At 41.6% G+C, this 15061-nt stretch overlaps 1 protein-coding gene across 2 annotated transcripts in view; it reads left to right on the top strand.

Moving 5' to 3' along the window:
* Positions 1 to 15061, top strand: part of F2KP (fructose-2,6-bisphosphatase) — an 84830-nt gene that overhangs the window by 5303 nt on the left and 64466 nt on the right. The window contains exon 4 of one of the 2 annotated variants that reach the window (XM_089168767.1): positions 10001 to 10223. In XM_089168767.1, the coding sequence (XP_089024893.1) occupies positions 10001 to 10223 (223 nt within the window). The remainder of the gene's footprint in view (positions 1 to 10000; positions 10224 to 15061) is intronic. The other variant, XM_089168772.1, reaches the window with a different exon arrangement.

The following is a 15061-nucleotide window of genomic DNA, read 5'->3' as shown; positions in this document are numbered from 1 at the left end:
CGGCATTTGGGTTGTGGATATTATTCCCTTTCCCTGTGATTGAGGAATCTCGCCGGTAAATCTTTGGTGGTGGAATGAGAACGTGGATCTAGACTTCCGTTGCGAATACTTCAAGTAAGGGAAAGCAAATCCAGGTAAGGAATTTTTTCCCCATCAATTAATTGAATTGAATTACTTTTGATGTATTACCAACATTGGCATCAGAGCCATTGGTTCCCACGTTTATTGTTCCTCCCCATTGTTTAATTTTATTGTATGGATCCAATGGGAGGATCAAGGGTTTAATACGAAACCCATGGGAGAATTGATAGGGTTTTTGGAAACCTTTAATTTTGATTCGGATCCGAGTGGGAGATCCTTGTGAATTTCCCTAATGAAGATTTGCATGAATTGATAATCCATGATGATAATTTTTTGTTTAAAAATTTATTGTTGGATTTTTCCATGTGTTTTTGGATTTTTTTTGAGTAAAAAAACGTGTTTTACCGTTTTTTTTCGTTCAAGAAAAATTAAAAAATCGCCGTTTTTTGGTCACTGTGGACCAGACGGACGACCGTCTGACCAGACGGTCGTCCGTCTATTATCAGAGTGGTCACAGTGACCCAGACGGAATTTCCGTCTGGGAGACGGTCATCCGTCTGGTCACAGAATGCCAGACGGTCATCCGTCTGGGCATAAAAGGCGAGACGGAATTCCGTCCGGGCGACGGCAATCCGTCCGGGAGATGGATTTTTTTGGATATTGGTCCGTCCAGTTCAGAATGTGTTTCTAACTTACTGGACACCAATGGCCCGACAATCTGTGTGATGTTTGGGCATTGAGGGCCTAATGGGGCCTAGTGGGAGCTAATGAGGTAGAAGTGTTTTGTGTGAACCACCTCATAGCTTGAACATGATTGCATGTTTTATTTTAATAAAACTATTTTTTATTTATGGGTCTATCAATCATGTTTCTTGCACAGAATGAAGCTAGTGTATAAGTCTATGTGGGTTTGCATGAGAATTTGATTGAATGTTTTTTAGCATCTCTTTTGGTTTAAGTGCTTATCCCATAGGTTGACTATGCTAGTGTGATTTGTTGTTGCATGAGTTGTGTTTTATGCTAGATTTATTGAACTCATTCTTGTATGTAATATCTCTAGAAAAAATGGCTGCTACCAAGAGCATTGTTGCTGACCTCACTAAAGGAGATAAGCTGAATGAGAGGAATTATGACCTCCGGCACCGAAAGGTGCAATATCTCTGGAAGAGCGGGATATGCTTTGGAGACCATAAACCGGACCATGAACCCACCTAAGGAAGGTACCACTGCACAACGATCGCGAGGACCTTGATATATACAATGCTTGGAAGAGGAAAGACCGGGTAGCCGGGATTACAATCCCGAGCTCCATGAGGATGACCTGATGCTTCGTTATGAGAAGCATAGGACTGCAAAGTCTTTGTGGGAGGCTGTGAAGTTCCGGTATGGAGGGACTTCCACCACAAGAGGCCGCCAGCTCGGACTCACTTTTGACGGTTATAAGATGCGCCGGGGTCACACCATGAGGCAGCATATAACCATCATGTCTAACATGATTAGTGAGTTGAGCGCATGTGGGCTCCGGAAGACCGATGAGGAGCAAGTCTCCGCGATCATCGAGTCATTGCCAAAGACTTGGGAGCATATGAAGATCTTCTTGACTCATGCCGATGAGGTCAAGACTTTCGATCAAGCTGCCAAGCACCTTGAGCTTGATGAGGATCGGATGTTGGCCGATACCCCTCAAATCGATGTATTTGCTGCTGAAGCTAGCACTAGTAAGGGTGCGGGCTTCAAGCGCAAGAGAGAGAAAGCTCAACCTCGGCGGTCCAAGCAAAGTAACCGGGGTGGGAACAAAAACAAGAGTGGGCCCAAGCGTTCAAGGGGGACTAGTGCTTGCAAGAAGAAATCAGCTTTGATTTGCTTCAAGTGCCGAAAGCTTGGTCATTTTGCTCGTGATTGCCTTGCCGAGCAAGAGGTATGTCTTGTGTGTTATACCTCATCTTGTTATGTAACAAGTTCTACTATGCTTGCTTTGAACTAAATCCTTTGTGGATTGTTGATTCGGTGTGACGGAACACATAACAAGGGAACGCTCGAGCTTCGTGGAATACCGTCGTATTCCAAGAGGAAGCAAAAGGATAACGATGGGGAACAGCTCAAGCGTGGAGGTTCATGGCATAGGCACATGCAAATTAGTTTTGCGAGGTGGCCGGTACGCTGTTACTCCATGATGTCTTGTATGCTCCGGACATTCGGCGAAATCTTGTTTACTGTTATTTATCTTTTAAGACATGGTTTTAGAATTGTATTTGAAAACAATTCTTTGGTTTTGTATCTGGGTGATACGGTTTATGGTTATGGTTTTCTTGATAATGGTTTTATTGTATTGGATACAATTGATTATTCATTTAATTCTAGTAATGTTTTTGTTTGCCAAAATACTTGTGTGTATTGATTCTAATTTGTGGCATGCTAGACTAGGACATATTGGCTTAGATAGGATGAACAGGTTGGCAAGAGAAGGTCTCTTGGGCCAAGGTTCACTATCTGATTTGCCAACTTTGTGAGTCATGTCTAGCAGGAAAAAGCAACTAGAAAACCATTTAAAAAGGCTTTGAGAGCCTCTCTTCCTTTAGAACTTATCCATTCGGATGTGTGTGGACCCATGAATGTGCATACTAGAAAAGGACAGTCATATTTCATCACATTCATAGATGACTATACAAGGTATGGTCACATTTATCTAATTTCTCATAAGTCGAAGCTCGGAATGTTTTAAGAAATTCATGAGCTTGGTTGAGAATCGGTTAGATAAAAGGATTAAAACTCTTAGAACGGATAGAGGTAGAGGTATCTCTCCGATATGTTCAAAGGGTTATGTGATGAAAAGGGGATATCTAGACAACTTACTATTCCGGGGACTCCACAACAAAATGGGGTTGCTTTGAGAGGAGGAATAGAACCTTGCTAGACATGGTGAGATCCATGATGGCGCAGAGCAAATCTACCCATCTCTTATTGGGGAGATGCTTTGTTGATTGCGGCCTATATCCTCAACAGAGTTCCAACCAAATCGGTTCCTTCCACACCATATGAGTTGTGGACCGGAAGGAAGCCAGATTTGAGTTACTTGCGCGCATGGGGATGTGCAGCATATGTTCACTCTACTTCTCACCAATATGGAAAGCTTGGACCCAGGAGGAAGAAAGTGTATCTTTGTGAGATATTCCGAACCCTCAAAGGGCCATGTCTTCATTGGACTAGATGAGAATGAGAGGAGAACGGAACTTGAGTCTAGGGATGCAACATTCTTGGAGAATGATTTTCCATCTCTTTCGGGAGTTAACAAAGAATCATCGAAATTCTTTGAGATACAAGATAGTGGTCTTGTCACTCCAAGGATTCAGATTCCGGATAATGAACCCGGGGTTCATCCGGAAGATCCTAGTGGGAGTGGGAGTGCGGATGTGATAGCTACCTTAGACGGTGAGCAATCCGACATGCACTTGCGCCGTAGTAGACGCGGGCTAGTTCCTCGTCGACGTTTCGACATAGAGGATGAAGCCTACATGGTAACTCCTGAAGAGATCGACGTGTGAGATGATTTCAGTCGATGAGCATGAACCAAAGAGCGTGCGGAAGCTCTTGCGGGGTCAAGCTCAAAGGAATGGTTAAAAGCAATAAAGGAAGAGTTGGAGTCGATGAAAGTTAATCATGTCTCGGGACTTGGTTGACTTGCCGCCGAGCCGAAAGGCGATTGGGAACAAGTGGGTTCTCAAGATCAAAAGAAAGGCGGATGGATCTATTGAGAGATTCAAGGCTCGTTTAGTGGCTAAGGGCTACACCCAACGAGAGGGCGTTGATTATGAGGAAACTTTTTCCCCCGTGGTTAGGTTTGCCTCAATTCGCCTCATACTAGCCATTGTTGCTCGGTTGGACTTGGAGCTTTATCGGATGGATGTAAAAACTGCTTTTCTCAATGGAGAACTTGAGGAAGAGATCTATATGGATCAACCTCAAGGCTTTGAAGCACATGGACTTGAGCGCAAAGTGTGCAAGCTTAAGAAGTCCATATATGGCTTAAAGCAAGCATCTAGACAGTGGAATGTGCGCTTCCACCAAGCTATGATGGAAAATGGTTTTTCCATGCTTGAGGAAGACCACCGTGTTTACACCAAGAGATCGATAATAATTATGTCATTCGACACTTTGTACGTAGATGACATACTTATGGCTAGCAATAGCAAGGAGCTATTGGAAACCATTAAGAAATGGTTGTCCTCCGTATTTGATATGAAGGACATGGGTGAAGCAAGCTATGTGCTTGGTGTCAAGATTGTCAGAAATAGGCAAAAGAGATTACTTGGTTTATCTCAAGAGACCTATATTGACAATGTCTTGACGAGATACCAGATGCACAACTGCAAACCAATTGGTACTTCAGTGGAGAAGGGTTTGATATGGGTCCTAAGACTCCAGAGGAGAAAACCAAGATGGAAAGAGTTCCATATTCCAGTGCAGTGGGTAGCCTTATATACGCTATGATGTGTACTAGGCCGGATATTTGTTATGCAGTGGGTTTGGTTAGTCGGTACCAATCAAACCCGGCATAGAGCACTGAAAGCGATCAAGAGGATATTGAGATATCTCGGAGGAACGAGTAACTACATGTTGTGTTACCAAGGATCGGATTTGCGGTTAGTTGGCTATAGTGATGCCGATCGGGCTGGAGACATCGATGAGCGCAAATCAACCTCTGGATATGCTTTCTTGCTGAATGGCGGGGCCATTTCGTGGTGTAGCAAGAAGCAGACTTGTATATCCCTCTCGACCATGGAAGCAGAGTATGTGGCATGCTCAGCTGCGGTTCAAGAGGCTGTTTGGTTAAGGAGATTCCTTCAACATACTGGGATTGTGATGACATCCAAAGAGGCTGCCCTTGTCTCTTCGTGATAGTACGGCAGCTCTTAGCTATGTCAAGGACCCCAAGTATCATGGGAAGACCAAACATATACAATTGAGATATCACTTTGTTAGAGACATTACATCAAGAAAGAAAGTTGTACTTAAGCACATATCTACTAGTTTGATGGTAGCTGACCCTCTTACCAAACCTATAGCCAAGGATGTTTTTATTTCTCATGTAAAATCCTTGGGCTTGCGTAGATTGTGACTTATTTTTGTACTGAGACTTTCTTATTAATGAGTAATATGAGTTCATTCCAGCATTTTTTTTATTCACTTTCTGTGTGATTGTGTTTTGCTAGCATAAAACAAGATATGTCAATAGGCAAGAGAATGGCTCACTCACACGAGCATTCGCCTCTGGCGCCTTGGAGGCGAGCAGAGATGAGACGGATTGTGAATGACTTTGTGTAGGTCAATTCATAATCATGATGTCGCCTTGATTTGGAATCAAGATGAGTTTCTCTATTGTGAAGAGAATCGACATGAATGTTCCCACTATTCATGTTGCCTATAGGAGCAGTGCGAGTACTTTATGTGGCGCTAGGGTGGCGACAATAAAGAAACTCGGGTTAGGCGCAAGAGGTTGCGACTAGACTAAGACCCGTATGGTGTTGAGATGGACATACGTTCTATTGTATATAGAATGCTCCACCATAGCACATATATCATACTATGTGTGCTTAGCGATCATTGGAAATGAGAGGATGGATCCTTGCTCCTCTCATTGTGTGAGTCCTGGACCTTATGGTCCATTAGTGTTCTTAATGACTTTCGACGACATCATGAAACGAAGGGTTGATGTGGCTACTTTGGGGTGTTACCTATGGTCATGATAGATTCGACCTAAAGGGGCACTACCGGGAAAGGAGTCAATCCTAAGTGTAGTGATGGTGCAGGGGCGAAAGGAAAGGTTTGATTCAACTGCACCCTAAAAAGTGTTTGTTTGGCGCCAACTGTATGTGTTACGATAGTGAACATTTTAAGGACAAGAAGGTGATCTCTCGGAGGGATCGAGATACCTTTAGTCCGGTGAGTTTGAATAAACCTAGGACACCTGTGTTATACTAATGCTTATTTGATTTGTTTCTATGAGTGATGTGCCATTACGCCTTCGGGAAGGTTTCTAGTTTGGGGCTCACGCGTGCGGGTATATCACCGGTCGCACAACCCATTTTGCCGGTATGACTTGTGGATATTAGTGTCCGGGACACGGGTGGTCTATGTATCTCGGGATACATGGTGAAGAGATCAATATATATGTATATCCGGGATATGCATGTGTGTCCTGGGACACAAGAGGTCTATGTATCTGGGATACATAGCGGAGAGATTGAATGTGTATATCCGGGATATACAAGTGTGTCTGGGACACATTGAAAGATTAACACTTGCCCTTGTGCAAGTGGGAGCTGTTGGAATTTATTAATTTGATTAATAAATTAAATGCCCAAGGGCAATATTGGAAACTCACTATTAGGGCGGTTACAAAATAGGGTTATATATTTTGGTAACCACCGCATTAGTGAGTAGGTAACTGAGTGATTCATTCGCACGAGCGAATCTCAGAGAAACGGCGGCTCCATCTCTCTCTCCCTCTCTCTTAGAATCGCAGGCTTAGATTTTCTTCTTTGCTAGTAATTGATCTTCATTCCATTAATTCACGGCATTTGGGTTGTGGATATTATTCCCTTTCCCTGTGATTGAGGAATCTCGCCGGTAAATCTTTGGTGGTGGAATGAGAACGTGGATCTAGACTTCCGTTGCGAATACTTCAAGTAAGGGAAAGCAAATCCAGGTAAGGAATTTTTTCCCCATCAATTAATTGAATTGAATTACTTTTGATGTATTACCAACAAGGAGGATCAAGACCGATAGGAACAAAATCATCTACAATGGATGGTGATGGTGGAATATCTATCTTAGATGTTGCAATGGGTGTGATGTTTGAATCAGTTGGATGTATGGAGGGTCAGGGGATATTTCAATGGGGATAGTTGGGGTTATATTAGGAGTTGAAGTTTGGGAAGGAAGGTGATGGTGGTTTTGTGGTGTAGCCTGTAGATATCCCATCTTACTGTTAAGGTGGAATCCAAGGGATAATTGGTGGAGGTCCAAGGGTTGAAGGAGTGGTTATTGGCAATTGGAAAGTGATGGGTTTGGGTTCCCTATATTGAAATCTTTCTTCATCAAAGACAACATGACGAGAAATTATAATTTTCTTGGTGGTCTCAATCTAACATTTGCATGCTATATCCCGAATATGTGGATGCTAGACCTAAAGTCCAACTTAGGGTGATTGTATAGCCGTAATAGTGGGTAGCAAGCACATCCAAAAACCTTCAAATGGTCATATGTCAGATGTCCTATAAGGCTCAAAAATTGGTGATACATTTTGGAGAGCCACTGTTGGTAACTTGTTTATAAGAAACGCCGCTATTTCAAAAGCATGATCCCAAAATTTTCGGGGATCTGAGCTTAAGCAAGAAGGGATAACCCTGTTTCTACTATATGGCAATATCATCTTTCAACCGCCCCATTTTGTTCATGGGTATGAGGACAAGAAATGCGATGCTCAATACCTGACTGTTGGCCACCCCAATCAGTGTGAAGTTGTTTAATTTTGAGGTCAAATAAATTCTCTATGAGAATTTTGAGTTTCTGAAAAATGGCAACCACCTCAGGTTTAATATTTAATGGGTGGGTTTTAAACAAACTTACTAACGTCATCCACAAATATAACCTAATAACGATAGCCTTCACTAGAGGGGATGGGGGAGGGTCCCCAAACATCTGAAAATATTGAATCCAATAGTCCAGCATATTTGAAATAGAATATAATTCTGGGAGTTTATGACTTTTTCCTTGTTGACATGCTGTACAAATTAAAAATTATTTTCTTCGCTGGAATTGGTAACTGGAAATCATGAGCTATGTGGCGAACAATTCTAAAAGCTGGACGGCTGAGTTTGTTATGCCAAGTGTGGATGGATGCCTTTTCACCCATCATGGCTTTTGGAGAATTCTTATTTGGTGATATTAATTTATTTGAATTCAGCTGATTATAAAGTATAGAAAGATCAGTGTTAACGTGGTTCAGTTGCTCAAGCTAACATACATCCACAGTTGAATGTTTTCCACTATGTTATTTTGCAATAATACAGTCCTTAAATAAGGATATCTATTGCTAATCAAAGGAATGGATCCTTTGTTTAAGGAAATAGATTTTCTTCGATAGCTGGTATGCCTATCAATATTCCTTTGATTATGATGTCAACTAGCCATTCCATTATTCTTGGCTTTATCTCAAATCTTCTCAACCGGCTGTTCTTTGGTAAAGCTAGGGGCTATTGCAGGATTTCTGCTTAGATATATCATTATATCATTGTGCTATCTTCATAGTATTTCAATATCTTCCGGCGAGATTTTGGTATTTTACCACAATTTTATGCTCTTCCCAACCAAATCTGGATTTATTTCAACCCAAAAAAAAGTGCACCAACTTAGTGAGATCTTGGTGCAACTGGTTTTTTTTGGAACAGCAAGTTGGCCTCCAAATCGAGTTCTTGAATCATGATGACAGGATCAGTCTTCTTGACTGGGACATTCATGACCTGTAATGACAAAGAGGGAAATGGCTATTTTAGTTCCTTGGACTTTGTAGTAACCTCAATTAGTGGCATCGCGTGATCCAATTGTCAACCTGGAAGTGATATTCATTATTTTGTTAGAATTACTGCCCTCGAGTAAATAATAACAAATCTCCCATCTCTCTTCGCCCCCCCGTGGATGTGGAGTTGTGGGTTTTGTTGGCTGAATTAGTCAAGGTCAACAAATCCTGACGGTCTGCATCTGGGTCCTGTGGGGGAGGAGGAAACAAAACAATCATTTGGTCAAGCGGAGGTTGTAAAAGAAAAGGCAATCGGTAATTAATCCCTCCTTATTTGATTGATAAGATAGTGATAATGTTCTGAAGGAAATTAATGTCGGTTGCAATATTTCATGGGCAAACTGACTGATGGAGTCTTTTGCAATTCATTCTTTTGTAGGAATACTCCATGAACCAAAATGGGTTCCATTACAACAAGTTGTTCCAATTCTGAAGGCGTTTTTCGGTTTAATGGAGTAATACACTTGGATCATGAGTCATCCATGTGATTCATCAAAATAGAAAATATTTGAAGCTGGAGAAAGAATAAAATGTAGTGACAACTGGGATGACATCTAAACTCAACCCAACTCAACCTTATCCCAACTATATAGGGTTGGCGATCCTTCACACTAATCGGCTCCATTCAAAGATGCACTTCTCTCAATTATGCATTTGTTTCCTTGTCATTTCTCTCAGAGTCTGTTTAGGCCTCCCCTGGCTGTCTGAACTTCTTCAATATGAATGAATATCTCCTCTGTATGTTGATGAACTTTTACTTTTTCAGTTAATAAAGCTTTATTGTTTTTGCATCCTAAATTTCCAACATAGTTGTGGTCTTCACCCTTTCTTTGTCCTCCCTTTTGGTTTTTATTTTTGTACATTTAGCACCCATTTCCTTTTGACAATTAGCCAGCCCTTCTCCAATAACCAGTTCACTGGGCACCACTCTTATAACCAGTTCACTGGGCACCACTCTTGTAACCAGTTTACTGGGCACCACTCTTATACATGGCTCTGGCTATACATATTTGGCCCTCATCAGCTTGTGAAGGATGGTTTTTCAGGACAATTATGGAGTTATTTTCCAGTTAGAAGAACAGACATAATTTGAATCAGTGGATAAAGTAATAAAATTATGGTATAAATTTATTTTTATCGTAAATTGGGCTCTTCTATGCTGGTCGAACATCTCTGTAATTTTTTTTCTTTTTTTTGGGGTTGGGGGGGGGGGGCTAAATAGATTGCTTTGCTTTTCCTTTGCAACAGAAATACTCTCTCTTTGTAGCTGTAGATGCTTCTAAAACTGCTTCTTCATATTGAACTTGTACATTTCAATTATTTCTTTTGTTTTGTATGCAGAATGGTTCCACAGCAAGTTTAGAGCTTGATCTGGAGCATTATGTTGTTCCAGCTCCAGTGACTTCTGCAACCTCAGGCCTGGTTTATGCGGCTAACATGGCAGAGACTCCACGATCGTTTACTCGTTCTGGGATCTTCTCTAACAGTGATGGCTCAAGTTCACGCTCAAGTAGGGCCAGTAGTGTTTCAGTTGATCAACCTGCCACTAGAAAGGTTTATTCTGGTAACCCTTCCTGCTAATTATTTCGTTTATCATAGATGTCTTTACAATATTCATGCAAAAGCCGTAGGGCAGATCTAATAAAATGGTAAAGCTAATTGCTATGCTATATCAGAGATATCTTTACCATGTTTACAATAAAACAATACTATTTAAAATGATGAGCAGATCTTATACAAAGTAAACGGATGAACCCCTACAAAATGTGTACAACTCAAAGGGTTATTTCTAAGCGCGTGCCTATTATATTGTAACTTGGTGTGGTAAGTTAATTTTCTTACTTTTCTAGTATGTTAAGTTTCTTATTTAACTTTATCTCCCTTAGCTATCTGGTACATGTATAAGAGGACAAGGATGTAATTTCTCTTTTCTTTTCAATGATAAATGTAGGTGAATGTGTTATGTAGAGACCCATAACACAAAATTCTTCCATTCTCTCTTCTTCTCCTCCATTTGCGACAACCTTCAACCTCCATTGTTTTTCCTTGTTCACTGTATTTGAAACTTGGTATCAAAGTTCAGACCATTGGTTCGGGAGCTGTGCTAGTGTTTTCCTTCTCCGCCTCACTCTTTGGAACCCTAAGTTTCTGTTCTTTGTATTTGATTACTTTCGAATTGGTATCAGAGCTCAGACTAATGGTTTGAGAGTCGTGCTAGCTTCTTCCTTCATCTCTTTCTCTCTCTCTCGAAAACCTAAATTTCCAAAGAAAGATTCTTAATGTAAGACGCTGGAGAAATCATTCACGGAGCATGAATGAAGACCATAAAGGTACCAAAGGAGCATTTCCATTGTGGAGTAGGTTCTTTTCAAGTTCCTAGCCATGGCCAATTTCTGCTCACCATCTCTGGTAACTTCTCTGTATCTGTTTTGTTTGTTCAGCTTTTAAGCTGATGTTTGGCTCCATACACCCTAGGGTCCATTTTTACCCCCCCCCCCATTTGATTTAGTTTCATGCTGCCATGAGTTTGTGACCCCAATTCCTTTCCCCTTTTATATCCAGTTATTGGCAGCCTCTTGCTTCTCTTTTTCTGGCCAAAAAAGAGTGCTATAGCTCTTTAGGGATATCCTCTCATTATGGCTGTTTGAGTTTCTTAACAACAACAATGAAAACCAGAACCTTATCCCAACTAAATGGGGTTGGCTTCATGGATCTGGAAGGGTTTGTTGTTTGAGCTACTTAGTGCTTGTTCAATGAAGCTTTGCATTGGGAGGATTCAGTGGAGTTGCTTTTCTCCATGTTTGCCTTGCTTGGCTGCTGGTCCTTAATTACCAGTGTTTAAAAGGTTTCAATGGCATCTGCTTTGGTTGAGACTTACACCCCATGAAAACTTGGGTATTCACCCAACAGAGTTAGCTTGTTTTTTGATCATGTTTGGAAGTACTGGATCAAATAGAGTTCCTTGTGGTGGTGGTGATGCTACTTCGATGTTTTTCTGTCAACTCCAATGCTATGATTTCTCAAGCTTGATGGTTACCAATTAGTCTTGACGCAATTGGTTGATGTAAATCACAAGCAGTCCCCTAGTAGGAGCCATAAGAAGTAAGCATCAGCCCCCTTCTCACGACCCAGTAGAGGTGCACACCACCTAGGTGTATTTTGGTTATTATTCTAAAGTTCAACCAATTTTGCGTAAGAGTTTTAGTTGGGTGGGATTTCCATTATTAAAGGAGTCCTAGTAGTTGGTAGCAGTCTTTTGTTTATTTAAACTCAGATTGTAATTAGTCAAGTGAAGTTGTAGCTCGAGTTAGAGTAGAAGTTCTATGTTTTTCTAGAATATAACTCTCCAGTATTGAGTTCTATTGAGAGTCTCCTTGTTTGGCTATAAATTCAAGGCCATGAGTAAAATTGCTGAGAATTGGGAGCCAAGGAGGATTGAGTGGTTGGAGTAGGGTCCCCAAGGAGGAAACCCTGCGGCAGCCTTTAGTTGAAGTTTTCTTCATTCACAGCAGCAGCAGTGGCAGTACTTCCTCTCATTCCCTTCGAAGATACAGCAAGTAAGTGTCGATTTCCAACCCCAAACCCCAGCCTAAGCTCTCCCTATCCCTCCCCTTCTCTTACCTTCGACACTTTTCTGGAAAGTTCTAAAGCTGTAAAACCTTAAAACCGTGCTGTCCGCTTCTTTTAAAGCCCAAACTACAGTAGAAACAGCTTATAGACCCCCTGTAGACCCTTCGCCTGTACCGTAGAAACTCATCCCCTACCTTGCGCAACCCTAACCCTTACCTGGAAATTGAAATTGCAGAAAATAACAAAATCAGAATTGAATTGAAGCATTCCCTTTTAGAAATCAAATAGACAGCACTTGTCCTTCAATTACCTACCTGTTCCAGCTAAATCTAAGACCCTAAACCTTAGCTGCAAGCTTTGAAACCCTAGCCGCAAGCTTCAAAAATGCTGGCAAGCTCTGCCGTTCATCAATTACAGTAAAATGTTCCAGCTAAATCTATGTTGGTTGAATCACGGTTTGAAATGTCGCCTGAAAAGGGGGTGTTGGTGGCTGGCGAAACCATCGACACCCCGAGATGTCGGCGATATCTCCACTGAGATATCGAGGTTTTAACTTTCATGTGTTTTATGCTTTAATAATTTATTGCCAAATAATATATAATATACTAATACAAAAACATTTATATGTTGTAAGTTGCGCACACATGAAGCCATTATAGCTGGACCCGCAATGCAATTGATTTTCAACTTTTTAACTTTTAGTGGTAAAGTGGAAGGTGCTATTGAATAAACTTGAGAAATCCTGTCGTTTCATTTTTCACCGCCCAGAGAGCAGAGAGAAGAGAAAGACGGTGACGGTGAGTGATTGAGAGAGACAGAGAGAACTGAGAAGACGAAGGGAGCGAGAGTGAGAACTGAGAAATCGGTGAGCGACTGGGAGAGCCGGAGAGATCTGAGAAGTCGGAGACTATGCTGGAGCTCGCGAGAGAGAAAGAAGACGGAGAAAGCGAGAGAGAGAGAGAGGGATCAGAGAAGGCTGCATCCTGCTAGCTGTTCGGAGTTCTCTTCTCTTCTGGCATCCAACAGCAGCCGCAGTTGCCACCGGCGGAGAAATCGTCGATTTTTTTCCGATATTTCGTTGGTTTGTCGATTTTTCGGCGAGTTTTCGCCGACTTTTAGTTGCTGTCGGTTTGACTACTGGTTTCGTGTCGCCTGTGAACGACATGGCGATTTTTCGCCGAAATGTCATTTCGGTGACATAATGTACATTGGGTTGAATCCTACTAGGAGTCCAACTCTATTAGAGTTTTCGTTCATGTAATTTTCTATTTTCTTGTTACCCAAGTAAGGGTATTTATGTAATAGTATTCTTTCCACTTTATTATAAATAGAGGGCTTGAGTTCCACTTTATTATAAATAAAGGGCTTGAGATCACATTGATTAATTCAAGCCATTCTACCACCGCTGCAACTGCTCCATCGCAAACCCGTCTGCTCCATCATAGAAACCCAACTCCACCGCCGCTTCAACTGCTATGTCGCAAACCCAACCACAAATTTCTTCTTCTGATTTTTTTATTGCTCCATCGCAAAGCCATTTGCTCCATCGTAGAAACCCATCGCAAACCCATTTGCTCCATCGTAGAAACCCATCGCAAACCCATTTGCTCCATCGTAGAAACCCATCGCAAACCCATTTGCTCCATCGTAGAAACCCATCGCAAACCCATTTGCTCCATCGTAGAAACCCATCGCAAACCCATTTGCTCCATTGCAGAAACCCATCGCAAACCCATTTACTCCATTGCAGAAACCCATCGCAAACCCATCAACCAAAATCTTCTTCTTATGATTTTTTTCTTTTTTTCTTCTTCTTCTGAAACATCGCAGAAACCCAGCTCTCGATCCATCTTTGCTCTTCTCTTCCTTCCGCCTTTTACTTTTGGTTTTTTTCTCTTTTCTTCTTCTGAAACGAGAGCTTAAAACTTTATAACCCTTGAACCATGCATTGAACCATTGAACCATTGAAAGGGTGAAGACTGAAGAACTGCATACATTTTTTAGGCATGGCAACCACCCATGATACTGTTGCCTCCACCTGCTCTGAACATTACCCCACTCTTCATCCTCTTTCGGTAAAGTTTGATGGAACAAATTATTTGATCTGGTCTCGATCTACCTACTTAACTATTGCCAGAAGAGGACTTGTTGGACACATTATGGGCGCCACTATCAAACCTACCACCACAAGTGTTTTATAGGATAAATGGATCTCAAATGGATCTCTTATTATGTCATTCCTTTTGAATTCCATGAATCCAAATATTGCTCATGGATATCTATTACTTGACATTGCAACCCAAATTTGGAAGGCTACTAATGAAACATATGGACAATTGGGGAATGATGCACATGTTTATGAGCTACGGAAGAAGCTTCATGAGACTATGCAAAAGGAATTGGATCATTATGGGGACTATCACCCCACTAATCTGGATGATGTGGCTACTTATGGGAAGCATGTTGATAAGGTTCGGGTATTGCCTCTTGTTACCTCCGAAGGTCACGACGAAAATTATTCCTATTGCAAATGGTCCGCTGCCGCCTCTTGAAGACCACATGCTGCTGAGAAATTTTGACTTCTCCAGTTTCCCTCATTGATAGCTTGAACCTTGTGACGGAATCCATCACCGTTGCCGTTGCAACTTCTCCACCGGCCAAGTCTACCGCTGCAAAAACTTACTAGAGGAAAAGGAAAAAGAAAACAAAAAATCCTGCTCCTCATGCAAGTTTCCTGACTCTGCTCCTATCTCCTCTGCACCTGACTCTTTGGTTCCCACTAACACTGCTGAAGATGCTGCCATCTCCAAAAGCTTCACCACCAGTGCCCTT

This window comes from Hakea prostrata, chromosome 1 (assembly GCF_041222555.1).
Source record: "Hakea prostrata isolate BN-2017 chromosome 1, UWA_Hpros_2, whole genome shotgun sequence".
Taxonomy (NCBI): Eukaryota; Viridiplantae; Streptophyta; class Magnoliopsida; order Proteales; family Proteaceae; genus Hakea; species Hakea prostrata.
The sequence above is the reverse complement of the archived record's forward strand: the minus strand, read 5'-3'. Positions and strand labels throughout refer to the sequence as shown.